General features: G+C 44.9%; 1 protein-coding gene across 10 annotated transcripts in view; it reads left to right on the forward strand.

Annotated features, from left to right (window-relative positions):
• The first annotated feature begins 1935 nt into the window (after window positions 1-1935).
• Window positions 1936-17345, forward strand: part of CLEC16A (C-type lectin domain containing 16A) — a 220453-nt gene continuing 205043 nt past the window's right edge. For 8 of the 10 annotated variants that reach the window (XM_045819432.1, XM_045819436.1, XM_045819434.1 and 5 more), the window contains exons 1-2: window positions 1936-2179; window positions 17033-17161. In XM_045819432.1, the coding sequence (XP_045675388.1) occupies window positions 2100-2179; window positions 17033-17161 (209 nt within the window). In that variant the 5' untranslated portion in view covers window positions 1936-2099. Of the gene's footprint in view, window positions 2180-7445; window positions 7520-17032; window positions 17162-17345 lie in introns of all 10 variants that reach the window. The other 2 variants (XM_045819437.1, XM_045819441.1) reach the window with 1 other exon arrangement.

Below are 17345 nucleotides of genomic sequence, written 5' to 3' on the forward strand. Positions count from 1 at the left end.
CGCGAGCACCTTCTGTGCCTTGCTAGACTTAAATATGGTGCCATCCTTTTTGGGACTCAGTTTAGCAGATGAGAAAAGAGGCGGGGTAGGGGAGGGATGGTGCACTCTAATAGTGAAAATCTTGGACTTTCCCAAAGTGCCAATGTTTTACGGTGGGGATAATCAATCAGTGCCCCCTTCATTTCCAAACTCTGGCTGTTTAAAGGTCTGCCTATGGACGAGGGTTCTGCATCATAGAGTTTAGGGACACCTAAGTAAAGAAATTCCCAGGCAGGCCAGACCTTTAGCCAGTAGGGTTGCTTCTAGTTTCTCTGTACTTTGTAAGACATGTTTCAAGACAACAATAATGCACATGGTTAAACATTCACCCAAGAAGTACACAGAAAAGTGAATCCTCTTCTAATGGGGAACCCTAGTACATCATTTGGCAGACTGATCTTGCCCACAGGGTCTTCCAAACCAGTTCAACAAAACTTTAAATCTCAGGCACACTGAGCTGGGTGCTTTACATGCATTGCTTAATCAGGGGTGTCAAACTTGTTTTCACTGGAGGCCACATCAGCCTCGTGGTTGCCTTCAAAGGGCCAAATGTACTTTTAGGACTGTATACATGTAACTACTTACCAGTTAAAAGAGAGCTCAGCGCTGACACCGTATAAAACAAGGTGGAGGGCTGGATTTGGCGGGAGGACCTTGTGTGTTTGCCACTTGTGGCTTAAGTGGAACCAGACAGGGCAGTGTAATGTGTTTCTTCCTTTTTATGAATGAGAAAACCAAGGCCCAGAGAAAGGGAGGGACAGTGGAAGTTGATCTGCCTGCCTGTGCCTGAAGGACAGAACCTGCCCTTTTTTCTCCATGACTGTTTCTTACCCCTTTAGATGAATTACAGAGCAAACCATTAACCCTTCACTGGTCTCCATTTCTCCAACTGCAGAAGGTGAAACAACCTTCAGTTATTCATTCACTCTGCCAGTTTGTTGACCACCTATTAGCACCAAGCCTTGTACTAGGCATTGGGGAAAACATTGGCCCCTGGTCCAATTCTGTTCTGAGCACAGTAGATTATACAAAATAGGACTTAGATGTCTATGAGATATAGAAAGAAGTGAATGAATGGTGAAAGCAGTCATCTTACCTCCATGGAGCTTTTCACTATTTATCCAGAAGATAAATTTAGATACATTTCTTGGCTCATATAGGAAGTTGAGTGTTTCCTTCTTCTTCTTCTTCTTCTTCTTCTTCTTCTTCTTCTTTTTTTTTAATGTGGTAGTTTTGGAAATGGCATGGATTTGGGGTTGAAGACCAGAGAAATCCTCTGAAAGTACAAGATGTTCAGTTTTGGTACACTGCCTCTTGAGGGCCTTTCTATATGTACATTAGCTGAAGTAGAAAAGAAAAAGGCAGTGAGAACAAAGAAGGCCATTATGGGTTTGATAGTTTATTGGGGCATAAAAATAAGGGTGCTTGGGTTTTAACCCTAGTTCTGTCACTTACTAGCTACATGACCTCTGGCAAGTCAACCCCTCTGTGATTCAGTTTCCTTGACGGTAAATGGGAATGAATGATAATAGTACCCACCTTGTAGGGTTGTTAGAATTAAATAATTATATATATGTAAGTGCTTAGGATGGTGGCACATGGTATACACTATGCAACAGCTACTCTTATAATCATATCATAAGATAATAATTGTTAATGCTGCTATTACTTTTATTCATCCTATTTCCCCGAGTTCCTTCTTAGGGTTCTTCGCACAAATTTCCCGTTCCTGCCCACCCGGCGCACTCTCCTCCTCTCTTTCCGAGGCAGGCCCGCAGTTGTGCGAGGCATGCCGGCCCTTGCAGTTGCTTTGCAGTCCTGTCCACCCGGGCCTCTCGAGCGCACTGCATTTCCCAGCGTTCCTCGTGGTGGCGGCCGTAAAGCGCGACGGTCGAACGGCCGGTTCCGGCTGAATGTCAGTGCGGGGCTGTGGGCCGGGGGGGAAGGTGGTTGGCGGTCCCTTCACCACCTCCGGGGCTTGTGCTGCGGTCGCGGGCTCCCGGTAGCTGGGCCGCTGGGGCATGAGACCGTGAGGCGAGGGACCCGCCGGGGTCGCCGACATGTTTGGCCGCTCACGGAGCTGGGTGGGCGGGGGCCATGGCAAGTCTTCCCGCAACATCCACTCCTTGGACCACCTCAAGTGAGTGTGTTGGGGGCCGAGGTGGGAGGCCTTGGGGCTGGATACGGGGATGGGGTGCATAGACCCGCGACGGGGTCACTGGGAGGTGTGAGAGCGGATGTGGGGGGTTGAGAGAGGCGCTGGAGAAAGGCTGTATGGTGGTTAGGAGCTAGGGCTCTGGAGTCAGGGTGCCTGGTTTCGAACCCTGACCCGTCGCTCCTCGCTGTGTGACCTTGGTCAAGTCGCTTAGCTTCTCGGTGTCTCAGTGTCCCCATCTGTAAAGTAAGGGAAATTTCAGTTTATGAACACAGACTTTGTTCTTGCCGAGGGCAGGTCTTGGCCACCAAGCTTCCGCGGGTGGTGCTTCTTAATCCGGACAGCCTAGAGGTCAGAGGTCTGGATCTTGGATTCAGACAGATCTGGGTTCGAATCTAAGTGTGAGAAGTTAGACCTTAGTTTCCTCAGTTGGAAAATGGATATTGTGACAGCACCTGCTTCGCAAGATTGTCTTGAGGATTCCGTAAGAGAATGCACATAAAAATGGAAGCACAGAGGTGCTCAATAAAGGATAGTAATTAAATCAAACTATTTTGCGGGGGGGGGGTAGTGTCTAAGCAGGGACTATCAGAAATAGAGGTCTGGGGGAGGACGGGTTGCAAAGGGTCCTGGGAAGCAGGAGTGCAGCAGTCAGCTGTGCATTCAAGTCCTGATTTCACCATTTAATGGGTGTGTGACCTTGGACAAATTACCTAACCTCTTTGAGTCTCTGGTTCCCCATCTGCAAATGGGTAGTGTGAACATTGTGCGAGGATTCAGTGATATCATGCATGGAAAGAGACTGATCCAATGTCTGTTACACAGTTGGTGACCAGTAATGGCAGCTGTGTTTATCAGCCAGTCCAGGCCTTCCCAGACCACACCACCTAAAGTGCGTCCCGCACCCCAATTCCTTTCCATTTTTCTCTCAATTTCATTCAGTGCATTTCCACTAGCTGCATCTGTCCTGTATGGGTTTTTTTGTTGTTGTTGTTTGTTTGTTTACTTTTCTGACTGTTTGTTTAGCTTATAGTTGTACCTCAGAATCTAGTGCTGAGCTCAGTGGATACCTAAAGAATGAAAAAAAAATGAATGAACTGGGGAGAAATGGAGAGCCTGCAGGCAGAGCCTAGGAGTTTTGGGGGGTGGGGGTGGTGGTGGTGATGATAGAAAATAGAGACCTTTGGGGAGGGAATAACTTTTGGCGAGGAAAATATAGTGGGGGGAGGGAGTTGGTTGGGGGAGTAGGCAAGCCTTTGGTGGTAAGAAATAGGCTGATTTACAGAGGGAGCTCCCAAGATTACTGATGAGAAGAAAGAAGGATGGACAGGGGAGGGGGAAACAGTAGGACAAAGACAGGGGCCCATGGAAAAGATTGATGGGAAGGAAATTAGATGGCCGCTTCTCATTTGGCCAGGGGTGAGGGTGCTGTGTTTCTCAGCTTTGTCCTTTCTAGCATGGAATATGCACTTAATAAATGTTTGTGGGTCACAGAGAGTGGGAGGTAGGAGAGCTCATTATGTTGTGAGGAATGGTTTTAGGGGGTGGTAGTGAGAGAAGATACGGGGAGAAAAGAGGCGGACAAAAAGCAGGGTATGTAGGAAAGCAGGATTCTTAAATGGGAGGGCAGTTGGACCAGAGAAAGGCTTGAGGATTTCAGGAATGTGGAGTGTGGGTAGATGTGGCTGAGAAGGGGAGGATGGTTGGCATCCTGCCAGCACCCAGTTACCTGTGGGCTTTCACCTAACTGCCCGACTCTAGGCCTTTTAAATTACTTTAATATTTATTAAATGCATTTTCTGTGCTGGGTGCTTGCTAAGGACTTCCTGTGTGTTATTTCCTTTAGTCCTCACTAGTCTATAAGAACTATTATTGTTTCCATTTTATAGAAATGGAAACTAAGGTTCAAAGAGGTTAAGTCACTTGCCCCAAGATGACAACAGCTGAAACGTGTCAAAGCCAGGATTCAACTTTAGTGCTTGCACTCATTACACTGTTTGAATAAAGTTTCCTTGTAAGTCAGTTTGGGAAGACTTTCAGCTTGGTTGAGTCTCACTGCCCAGTGGGGCATCTTCATCCTCTTGCCAGCCAGGGAATGGTAAAGGTTCTCAGGTTCCTTGGAAGTATCCTGGGAACTGCCCAGGTACATTGTTTAGGTTGCATGGCCATCGATCGGGTGCTTTTTGGAAACCTGAGCTGCCTGCCCTGGATCAGGCGATCTGCTTAATCCGTATCACAGCCTACCTGAATAACCTGGTGGTTTGCTTACTGGTGTGAGCCTTAGAAGAACCCCAAGTGACTTGGAAAAGAGTGCCATAAACAGCTAGTACCCACCTCAATCATGGTGATGATCTTCATTTGGCTCTGATAGTAAACATCTTGGGTTTGGGATACAGAATGGCTCATTCCCTGGGGGAGTTCACAATCTGATGGGAGAGACAGCTGTGGAGCCAGTGACTGTGCAGCGTGAGAAGCACTAGTGTCAGTATAGGCCCAGGGTTCTGTGAGAACCTTCTTGGAAGCTTTCTGGAGGAGGCTATACCAGAGCAGTGTCTTCAAGGATGATCAGGAGTCACTGTGTGGGGCAGCAGGATGTGGGGCTGGTAGCTGTGGGATCCGAGGCTGGAGGTAGAATGAGCCTGGGGCTTCTCTGACACATAGGATGGCCAGCTATCCCGGTGTGCCTGGAACTGAGGAGTTTCCCAGGACATGGGACTTTCAGTGCTAAAAAGGGGAAGGTCCTGGGCAACTGGTACAAATTGGTCACCCTACCAGTGACCAGGGACAGTTCCTTATACACTCTTGCCCTGATGTAGGGCACAGTGTGCGTGGACAGGAGAGATTAAGATACTTAAAAGGATTTAGAATTGATAATTTTGGGAGGGCATGCAAAGCATCTGGGAACAGCACCCCCCCGCCACGTGTGTGCGCGCACGCACACACACACACACTTTATGGACTTTTATTTAAGAACAGTTTGAGATTTACAGAAAAATTGATAAGATAGGCCAGAGAGCTAGAACCCCTTTTTTGAAGCATGTTATTCTTTGTAGCATCCCCAGCTTTCAAACTGAAAAGGGATTTTCCTGGTAGACAGGGTTTTACTTTTGGAAAATTGTGTACCTGTGGTTTTTGTCTACTGAATCAAGTTTGTGATTTAGTTGAGGCAGATTGAAATAGTAAGAGGTTATTTGCTACACATCGGGGCAGTTTACTGCCCAGACTAGTGGTGAGACTATGACATTGACTGACAGATGCCCACCACTAAGGAAAACCTATACTGATGGAGTCGTGTGCTTGCTACTGAAACATCACCTGTACCAGGAACTCTGTGTGAGTTCACAACTGATGGAACTTTTCTGTTCTCGTGTTGTATGGTTGCCTTAATTCTGATCACCTTTTTGTGTGGCTCAAGATTCTTGGTTGCAAGTGACAGAAAGCCAGATGGAATTATTTTAAGCCCCAAATGGAACTGATTAGCTCCTGTTACTGAACAGCCTGTCCTGGCTAAGTCATGGCTGAATCCAAGCATTGAGATGAAGCAAGCTATCACTATCTGCCTCTTTCCAGTTCTTGTCTCTGCTTTCTACTGCATTGATGTCATTCTCAGCAGGTTCTAGGCTTACGTTGTATTAGCTTAGCAATCCCTGGGAAAAAGAGAGCTTCTTTTCTTAGTATTGCCAGCAGAAGTCTGGAATTGAGTACCGATAGACCAGCCTGGGGTCTCATGCCCATCCCTGAGCTAGTGACTGTGGCAGGGGGCGTAGAATGCTCTGATTGGTCTTTCCTTGGTGCTGGGGTGGCATCAGCTCCATCTAAGGTAGTGGACAGAAAATTAGAGAAAGGGAAAATCAGGGGTTATTACCCAAAGACATGGAGAATGTATACCAGCAAGCAAACACTTATCTACTCTTGGTATATTCCACTTTTGCCTAAGATAACACTGATACTCTTAGAATGTGGGGTGCAATATTGCCAGGTTCATTTTCTTAGAATATCCCATTCAACATATCACACATAGTGAGTCCAAGGCACCTGCTAGGTCACATCTAAGTTCTTCAGGCCTTCAGAGCACTCTAGACTCTTTCCCCACCCAACTAGTTTGAGAGCACAGAGGAGGGCCCTATAACCCAGGCTAGGGAGTCAGGGACATGTTTGGTATGCAGATACCCATTTAAATGGAGACCTAAAGGATGAATGGTTATTACCAGGCAGTGGGTAGAGAGTGGGACAGGGCAGGGTTGAAGGGAGGATAGTCAGACAGGAAACAGCGTTTGAGAAGCTGGAAAGAGAGACATTCGGGTCCTTCAGTAAGGGGTGGGAGGAGGTGTAGGACCCTACAGCAGAGCACTGAGGCAGGACAAGTCATGGAGGCCAAGCCCTGCTGTGCCTTGTAAATCATGTTATAGGCCCTGACCAGTGTGTCTCAGTCAGTTGGGTGTCATTCTGCAGACTGAAAGGTTGTCTGTTTGATTACCTGTCCAGGTTGAGAACCAGGTCCCCAGTTGGGGGTGTGCTAGAGGCAACTGGTTGATGTACCTCTCACACATTGGTGTTTCTCTCCCCTCCTTTCTCCCTCCCTTCCTTGCTCTCTAAAAATAAATTTTTAAAAATCATGTTAAGGAATTTGGACAGTACACTGAGAACAGTGGGGAGCCATTGAAGGTTTTTAACTGGAGGTCTGCTGTGGTCCCTCCAAAGTTCGGGGAGTGGATTGGAGGAGGGCCAGATGGGAGGCAGCTTCCACTGAGGGGACTGCTGCTGTTGTCTGGTAAGTTAGGGTAGCAGCTTGCCCCAATCCCGGATATTTCTTATGCCATTTCAACTGACAGTCCTTTCTCACTCACTGTTATATGCACCTCATATGCCCACCTGTCTGCATCTTTTTTTCCCTCCACTTGAGCTCACCTCTTCTTCCTGCCCACCCAAATGCTAGTTCTTCCATAAAATTGCCCTTGTGACTTCAGCCAAGAAGTTTTACTATCTTCTCTAGCTTCACTTGTTTATGTTCTTGCTGCCCTACTCAATTAACATATTATCGTATACAGTCTTCTTATCTCCAAAGAGCTAGACCACTATTGAGTGCTCTGGGCTGTTCAAGCTTTATCCCAGGAGTTAGATCCCCAGGAAGCTGGCCAGGGTTCCTCAGGCATGTCCATTTGCCATCAGAAATATTCTTACTTGGTTATTTATTTATTTATTTGTTTGTTTGTTTGTGTTTCTCCCAATTTGTTTGTGTTTCCCCAATAAGCTTCTTGAGGACAGAGACCTGTGTGCCTTGTTCACCTGGGAATTGTCAGATGCTGGAACAGGACCTGGCATGTAGTAAGTGATCAATGAGTATTTGTCACAGGATGAACAAAAGAGGCAAGTTCTGGCCAGGCTTTTCTTAACAACAGCTTGCTCTCACCACTTTGATCACAGCATCTGTGCTGAAGCCGTGATTTTTCCTAGGGCTGAAAACCCTGTCTACACACTCGCTGTGATTGCTGGCTCCTGGCACCTCAGATGCAGCCTCACTGGCTAGCCCAGTTTGACATCTTTCAGGGTGATTCATCAGGAGAAGCACCGCCTGTAATAACCTTCTCTAATTCCCCAGTCTGATTTCATGCTGTGTGGATTTTCTCCTTGACCTACCAGCCAGAAGGCTGGATGCTGTCCAAAATAGAAGTTTTCAAACCACAGAGTGGGATGCTCTGGGGAATGTCTGGGAGTCTCTCTGCCTTGGAGCTGAGCAGGCCAGACAGACACAGGCTCTGTACACCCCTCTGCCTCACCTCCACAAAATTATTGTTTTGTGGGGTATGTGCTTTGGGGACTGATTTTGGGGGGCTATGCTTGTGGATTTCTAGTCCCCCTAGGCCTCTGTCTCACACTCTAGCTTGCAGAAAAGTTTCAGGATCTTCCAATAGGAGCATCCTAAGAGGCATGTTATGATACATGTCATAAAACTTGTATGAAACTTGAACTTAGTATGTCTGTCTCTGAAGTGGACATAATTGTTATTAACTGTAATGGTTTAACTTGTGAAATAAGTGACTCTCTTGAAAAAGAAGGGTCTGTGGAAGAGGAATTTGTTTATAGTCTCTAGTCCTAGCTGACGAGCCTTTAGTGTGCTGGTTGCACATTGGCAAACAGCTGTAGTTTTCTCGTTTCCAGACATTTCTGACTCTTAAGCTTGCCTCACAAGGTAGAGTTTGTTGATGTGCAAGGGTCTGATATTGGGATTCTGCATTCTGCACATCTTCTGTTGGAGATGTGGTAATGCTGGCTCTTTTCCAAAGAAATGTAGTAAGGTCAGTTATAAGGACTTACCTTAATATTTAATATGCATTTTCTTGCTTTTTTGATTTATCTAGTTGATTTTCTTGTATGCTAGGCAGTCATAACTTCATCTAAATGCTTGGTTAATGAAAGTGTTGTTTACTTCATCGTTTATATTTTCTGTACTCTAATGGTTGCAAGCATGGGGTGTGGAGTCAGATTGCCTGGGGTTCTCTTTATGAGGACCCTAGGCAGGTTCCAGCCTCCCAGAGCCTGAGCTCTCCGAAGAGTGGATCAACAGGGTTGCTGTGAGGGTCTAGTGGGCAAATACATCTGGGGCACTCATAACAGGGCCTGGCAATGGGAGGCTGCAACAGTTTTTATTATGATTAGAAAAATACACACACACACACACACACACACACACAGAGTTTGAGAGATAATGTTATTGTAACAACTGTTACCATTGTAAGAGAAAAACCTTAATTTTCTATTGTTAAATGTCCAAGGTAATCATTCCGTCCTTGGAAACTTATCTGGGATAGGGACACAGCTTTGCACACAAAGATGGCAATCATAACATTTTCATCACTTAGGGATCCTAATGCCTAACAGAAGAGTAGCTGCTGTGCCTGTCCTTTCAATGTAGATTATGTAGGTGTAATAGATGTTTGCAACACTTGTCAAAAGCAAAAATGTCTTTATTTTAGCCAGATGAGCATGGAAATGGACATACAACATGAACTCAACTATACAAATATCCACAGCGGAAGAGAAGCCCCAAGGAAATGCACGGCAGCTCCCACAGTGGCCACCTATGGGCAGCTGTGGGCTTGGCAATTGCCATTTCCCTTTTAGTTGCTGTTGTTGAAGTTTCCAACCTTTTGAAAATGAGCGTTACATTTCTAATCTGAAAGTCAATAAACTGTTAATATCCCTGAGGTGATGGAATTAGTTGGTCTTCTAAAGCTCTGGGGTTAGATGCAGCATTAAAATATTAAACCTTAACCCATTCAGCTTTCTTTTTTTCTCCAGTATATTTAAGCAAACATATATTGAGGGCCTCTTCTGAAACAGTGTCTAAAACTGTGTGCTAGGGCCTTATGGAGGAATAAAATGAGCAAGGTGCACGTATAATCATGATAAAGCTTGAGAGCTTGAAATCTAGTGGGTGTTTCTAGTACCAACAACATACACTTAGAAAAGGAATATTTCAAACACTTCTGTTTACAATAGCATCAAAAACATCAAATACCTAGGAACAAATCTAATAAAAGATATGCAAGATCCCTACCCAACAAACATCAAAAAAATGTAAATGTTGTAATGTTACACTATTGTAAAGATGTCAATTCTCTCTATATTTATAGATTTAGGTCAATCTTAAAGGAAATCTCAGCAGGTATTTTTGTGGAAATTGAGAAGGTGATTTTTAAAATTATATGGAAATGCAAAGGGCCAAGAATAGCCAACACCGTATGAAAAAACAGAAGGAAAGAAATTCAGAGGACCTACATTATTACATTGCAGGATTTGTTATAAAGCTGGAGTAATTGGACAGCATGGTATTGGCACAAAAGTAATCGAATAGATCAGCAGAACTAGAGTATCCAGAGAGTCCCCATGTTTAGTCACCTTATTGATGACAAAGGTAACTTGCAGTGGAACTGAAGAAATGAGGACCTTTTTTCAGTAAATGATGGTGAGTCAACTAGGAATCTAAATGGAGAATGAATTTTGGCCAATACCTAATGCCTTACACAAAAATCATTTTCAGAGCATTCTAAGTCAAAATGTGAAAGATAAAACAGTAACATTTTTTTTAATAAGAAAACAGCATTTCTTCATGACCTTTGGGGTAGGTAAGGATTTTCTAAGCTTGATACAAAAAACACTATCCAAAGGAAAGACATACATTAAAATTAAGAACCTTTGCTAATCAAAAGACAAACTATAAAATGTGAAAAAACAGTCCTAATATTCAGAGAATTTGTCATATGTATATTCAATACAGGATTTGTGCTTAGCATATATAAAGAACTCCATCAAATAAGAAAAAAGTACTCTATCTAACTTAAAAATGGGCAAAAGACTTGCACAGGTACCTTGCAAAAGATATTCAAATAGCCATAAATATGTGAAAAGGCATTCAACTTCAATTATTATGTAGTATTAACCTGGTGCAACATCACTGTATGCCCAGCAGAATGGCTCCACTGAAAAAGACAAAGAACAGCAGGTAGTGGAGGGGGTGTGGAGCAGCTGGAACTCTAACTGTGCCTCCTGGCTATTTTGCTGAGGCCAAGCTCCTAAATGTCCCTCAGTTGCTGTCCTGGCCTCTGCAGTTGTGGTCACAATTTGCACGTCCCCAGGTTACTGTGAGTATGAGGGTCACATAGAACCAGGCATGCTGGCCATGCACCACATGTGGGAGCTTGTAGAATCTTCCTTTCAGGACTTACTGCCCTGCTCTTTCCTCTGGGCTTGTCTGTAAGGGCCTCCTTGTAGTTGTTAGAATTAAAAAAAAAGAAAAAAATATATATTTACTTATAGAGAGAGGGAAAGGGAGGGAGGCAGAGAGGGAGAGAAACATCGATGTACAAGAAACACATTGATTGGTTGTCTCTCACACCCCCCCAACCACCAGGGACCTGACCTGCAACCCAGGCATGTGCCCTGACTGGGAATTGAACTGGTGATCCTTTGGTTCACAAGCCAGCACTCAGTCCACTGAACCACACCAGCCAGGGCTAGAATTTTTTTCAGAGATTATTTAACAAAGGCAATGATGATAACAACAATAATAGTATCATCTGCAGTAACTGCCAGTTTAGATATCTGTCTTTTGTTTCTTCCGCCTACCAGCACCATAATATGTAGGTACTAAAGCATTGAGTTGACATTGCTGCTCCCATTTTAGAGCTGATAGAACTGAGGTGCACAGAGATCTGAGGTGCCTTGCTCAAGATCACCAAACTAAGTTCAGACTTTTCACTTCCTGCTCTAGTTTCTTTGGACAGTTCTATAACTTCTCCCATGAAGTCCTCTTTTCATGACTGTTTGGATCCAGCCTGAGCTCTCCTTCCTAAGGTCTGGAATATTACATGTATAATTTCGTAATAATATTAATTATGGTTCCCATCACAACAACCACAACATAATGATACTAGTAGCAGCTAGCCCAGCATCTGTTGAATGCATCTGTGTGCCAGATGCCATGCTTGGCTCTTTCTATGTGTTATCACATCGAATCCCTGGAATAGCCCAGTGAGGAGGCCTTGACTGTTACTGGCATATTATAGAGGCTGAGCTCCAGAGAGTGAAGTGCCTTGTCCAAGACCATAGTTAGGAAGTGGGAGTCAAGCCCAAGCCAGGGGTCAAGCCCAAGTCTGTCTGTTGGACTTCAAAAGCCTGATCTCTTCACTACATCTCTGTGCTGCCACTTGCTGTATTTGGCTTTTGTACCCTTGACTGTGTTCAGTCTTTGTATGCTGAGACATAGCGTGTTCATCAAGGCAGTTCCATACCATCCCTCCAGTCAGCATTTATTGAGCACCTACTGTGCCTAATGCATTTTGGAGTTACCAAGATCAATAAGATGATGTTTCTGATATCAAGGTACTCAGGTCTAGTAAGGGATACAGACCATTGCAAATGAGGAGGTCTCTGCAGCAGCAAACACATGTGGGTACAGAGGTGCCAGAGAGGAGGGAATAATAAGATCCCCCTAGGCAGGAGGGCAGGGAGGTTCTTTAAAGAAGGCTTTACCAAGAGGTGCTTGAAGTGGATTTTGAAATAGAAATAAGAGTTTGCTGATTGGTTATGGCAGCAGGTGCATTCCAGGCAGAAATCATGGTGGATAGAACTCAAGGCTAGTCCTAAAGATTCTAAGCTCTCCTGTCCCTAATGGATATCATTCTGTACAAGAAAGGAAACACCGGAGTGGGGAGAATCTGCCTCTTCCCTGGCACCAACAGTGCCTACCACAGCAGGGGGTGGGCATGCTGTGGACCGCATGGAGAGTGTCACTGATGGCCATGGTGTGAGTGACACAGTGGCTGTAAAACTTTAGTGGAAGCTCATTCAAAATGCAGATGTGGGGTTCTGTGCCCAGGAGTCTATGGGTTGCGCTGAAAGAAGTGGGCATGCCTCAGCACTCAATTGTGCTGAGGTGTAACCTATATTGTGGACAGGAAAGGAAGCCACTGTCAGGACAGATTATGGAGAGACGGAATGGTTTCCTACAGGCAAAGGTGATAGGGTGAATTTTATCTCCCTGTTTGTTTAATCTGTACACAGAACATATCATGTGAATAACTGGGCTAGACTCAGAGGAAGGAGGAATGAAAATTGGTGGAAAAAATAACACCTTCAGATATGCAGATGACACCATCTTACAGCAGAAAGTAGCAGTGGTTTGAAATGACTTCTGGTGAAGGTGAGAAGAAAGCAGGACTTGCATATGAACATCAAGAAGACAAAAATCATGACGATAGAAGAAGTACACAACTTTAACATAGTGAAGATACTGAAATTGTTAAAGATTTTGTTTACGTTAGTTCTATGATCGATTCAAGTGGGGACTACAGCCAAAAAGTACTCAAGAGAAGGCTGGGATTCAGAAGAGCAGCGATGGAAGAATTGGGGGACAGCACCACAAAGAGAAGTGGTTAGAGACTAAGGCTAAGATCATCCACACCCCCAGATTCCCAATGACTGTGCACAGATGTGAAAGGTAGACAGTGAAGAAGGCTGATAGGAAAATTATTGATTTGAAATACAGTGTTGGGGGAGAGCTGTATAGATACCCTGGCCCGCCAGAAAGGTGAACGGGTGGGTCTTAGGGCAAATTAGGCCTGAAACATTGCTGGAGGTAAAAATGAGAAAAGTGAAGCTGTCCTGCTGTAGGTATATTATGAGAAGGCAGGGGGTTTTGGAACAGACAATAATGCTGAAAAAAATAGGGGGCAGCAGGAAAAGATCAAGACACACATGAGATGGACTGACTCCGTAAAAGAAGCCATTGGTATGAATCTACAGGAGCTGAGCAGGGCTGTTGAGGACAGGATATTGTGGACATCACTCATTCATAGGGTCACATAGGGTTACATGTCTACATCATGTAACACACCTGGAGTCAGTTCTGTGGATCTAGAGTGGGGGGGTTAGAACCTGCAACTTAGGTGATTCTGATGCAGGTAGCCTGTGAACCACAATTTGAAAAACTCTGCTCTTTGAGCCTCTTGGGGAAGATGAGTCAAGGTGACATGAAGACGGAGACTCATCCCAGGTAAACCAGTGCTGTGGACTTATCCCCAAGGGAAACTGGCATCCACTGCCAGGTGAAGCCCTGCCTGTAAATTTGGGCACAGGTGTTGAAGATTTCTGTTCTGGGAGGGCTGTTCTAGTTATTGCATGGCAAATTTAAATCAAAAACTAGCCCTCTTAGTAGCAGATTGCTCCTTATCATTCCATCTGAAAGATTCTACCTCTTATAGCTTACACATTTTTAGAGTTTTTCTTTTTTTAAATACATTTTTTGATTATGCTATTACAGTTGTCCCATTCCCCCCCTTCACTCCCCTCCACCCTCTTCACCCTCTCTCACCCACATTCCCCCCCTTTAGTTCATGTCCATGTGTCATAATTTCTTTAGCTTCTACATTTCCCATACTATTCTTACCCTCCCCCTGTTTATTTTCTACCTACCATCTATGCTACTTATTCGCTGACCTTTTCCCCTCTCTCCCCCTCCCACTCCCCTGTTGCTAACCCTCCATATGATCTCCATTTCTGTGGTTCTGTTCCTGTTCTAGTTGATTGCTTAGTTTGTTTTTGTTTTTGTTTTAGGTGTGGTTGTCAATAATTGTGAGTTTGCTGTCATTTTACTGTACATGTATTTTATCTTCTTCTTCTTAGATAAGTCCCTTTAAGATTTCATAAAATAAGGGCTTGGTGATGATGAACTCCTTTAATGTGACCTTATCTGAGAAGCACTTTATCTGCCCTTCCATTCTAAATGAAAGCTTTGCTGGATAGAACAATCTGGGATGTAGGTCCTTGTCTTTCATGACTTGGACTACTTCTTTCCAGCCCCTTCTTGCCTGCAAGGTCTCTTTTGAGAAATCAGCTGACAGTCTGATGGGAACTCCTTTGTAGGTAACTATCTTCTTATCTCTGGTTGCTTCTAGGATTCTCTCCTTCATTTTAATCTTGGCTAATGTAATTATGATGTGCCTTGGTGTATTCCTCCTTGGGTCCAACTTCTTTGGGACTCTCTGAGCTTCCTGGACTTCCTGGAAGTCTATTTCCTTTGCCAGATTGGGGAAGTTCTCCTTTATTATTTGTTCAAATAAGTTTTCCACTTGTTGTTCTTCCTCTTCCCCTTCTGGTACCCCTATAATTTGGATGTTGGAACGTTTAAAGATGTCCTGGAGGTTCCTAAGCTTCTCATTTTTTTGAATTCTTATTTTTCCATTCTTTTCTGTTTGGTTGTTTCTTTCTTCCTTCTGGTCCACTCTATTGTTTTGAGTCCCAGTTTTCTTTCCATCACTATTGATTCCCTGTGCATTTTCCTTCATTTCTCTTATTGTAGCCTTCATTTTTTCATCTAATTTTTTACTAAATTCAACTAGTTCTGTGAACATCCTGATTACCAGTGTTTTGAACTGTGCATCTGATAGGTTGGCTATCTCTTTGTTGCTTAGTTGTATTTCTCCTGGAGCTTTGATATGTTCTTTCATTTGGGTCTTTTTTTTTTTTTTTGGTCCTGATGTGCCTGTTAGTTATGAGGGTCAGAGCCTTAGGTGTTCACCAGGGTGGGGCAACCCAGTCACTGGGTTGTGATGTTGTGTGTGGGGGTGGGGTCCGAGAGGAAACAATGGAGCTTGCCCCGCTCTCGGATTTCATTCCCTTCCGCCGCTTCCCCCAAGCTAACTGGGCCTTTCTGGTGCTAATTCCCGTGTGGGTGGGCTTGTGAATCCCGTGGGTCTTTCCAACAACCTCTCCTGTGAGGCTGGAGTCTCTCCCAGCACCTCAGTCCCCACAGGTGTTTTCGATCAGTGTCCCGAGGTTCTATTTCCCGGCGCTGGGACCCTGCAATGTGCGGTCTGTCTCACTGTCCAATTTCGCCTGGTTTATCTGCACACGAATGTGGCCCAGACAGCCAGGTGCCTTGTGTGCAGTACCTTGCTTCACAGTTGCCACCTTGCTGGGTCTGCCAGCCGCCGGTGCGCTTGGGATGCCTTACGCACCCAGGATGCTATGCCCGGGATGTGTTACGGATTGCTTTTTGTGCCACGACTCCTCTTTGCCCAGGTGCCCGACTCCACCCCTTTTACTGGTCTGGATGAATGTGTGTATTTTAACTCCTTGGTTGTCCGACTTCCATACAGTTCAAATTTTTATCAAATCTGGTTGTTATCTTGTTTCTAAATTGTTGCTGACCTTATTTTGGTTGTGCAAGGAAGCACAATGTGTCTACCTATGCCTCCATCTTGGCCGGAAGTCTTTTTTTTTTCCACATTTTTAGAGCTTTTCAATGGGACAGTCCTACCTCATCTTTCCCTGTCTTTCTCTCACCAGCCCCAAACCCCAATTGCAGGGGGCCATAAAAGAAGTCAGAAGGTGACTCGTGGTATCCGCTCTGCCTTCCCAAGTCTGAGGCTGCCATGACAGGTCCAGTTACCTCAGTCTGTGAGTCCTAGTGATGCCATCTCTTAAAAACTGCACCAGGTGGCAATCCCAGGGCATCTAGCCAGGTTGCTGGGCCCAACAGTACTCAGGACTGGCCTCAGTGATTCAGTCACTGTCACCACCAGCAGAGGGCCTCGAAGATCGACTTGGGCCTTCCTGTCTCTGCCCCAGCAGCTGGCATAGGTCTGGAGCAGCATAGGCCTTCCAGGACCATTTTGGGGTTGAAATCCAGTGCCATAGTCTCAAGCCCACTTGACTTTGCGGATTCAGTAATCTGCACTCAGAAAAGAGGATCAGTGCCCTGGAAGTAACTCACTTCATGTGAGCCTTCAGTTCTGATGGGTGATCTGCACTTTGTGGGGAATTATGGACAGTCCAAGGGTAATTTTGTGATTGTTCATGACATTTTCCCTGGGTGCTGGATTTGGGAGCCAGCCTCCCTAACCTGTGACTCCACTGCGTGCAGGTCTTATGTTAGGCATTCAGACCTGAGCCATGTGTCTCTTTTGCTTCACTCGCATCACACACAGCTGGGAAGTGTGTGAAAAAGGCCAGTGCCTGGGCTCCCCTCAGTCCCCCAAATCTGAATGTCCAGTGGGCTCCCATACTTCCACTTTACCTAGTTCTCCAGGTGATTCTCATATACTCAAGTTTGAGGATGGCTGTCTTCAAGGGCTTGACCATTCTCTTGCCTGAATTTGGGTTGGTGTGTCCCTCGTTGTCTGCCACTTTCCTTGAATGGTAAGTTCCGTCTCAGCTGAATGGAAATTGTACTAATTGGATCTGAAAAAGCACAGCCAAATTGTCTCCCAAATATAGCTAATGATCATTAGCCTGGCTTTCATTTCAGTCAGTAACCTTTGCTTTTCTTTCTTTCAGGTATCTCTACCATGTTTTGACCAAGAACACCACAGTCACAGAACAGAACCGGAATCTGCTAGTGGAGACCATCCGTTCCATCACCGAGATCCTGATTTGGGGAGATCAGAATGACAGCTCTGTGTTTGAGTAAGGATTTAATTTTACTTCTTCCTTTGAGTATTTTTCTCAGTGCACATCATGAACCATTCCTGATGATGTCAGAATTGCTCTTTATCTATATAACAGGGAAGTTATGGAAATGAGTCTCTCTAGAAAATCTGAAAACATCATGGATATTTCTTCTAATAGTATCTGATTATCACCTCCAAGG

Source organism: Phyllostomus hastatus, unplaced genomic scaffold (assembly GCF_019186645.2).
Source record: "Phyllostomus hastatus isolate PE091 unplaced genomic scaffold, TTU_PhHast_1.1 phas_scaffold_385, whole genome shotgun sequence".
Classification (NCBI taxonomy): domain Eukaryota; kingdom Metazoa; phylum Chordata; class Mammalia; order Chiroptera; family Phyllostomidae; genus Phyllostomus; species Phyllostomus hastatus.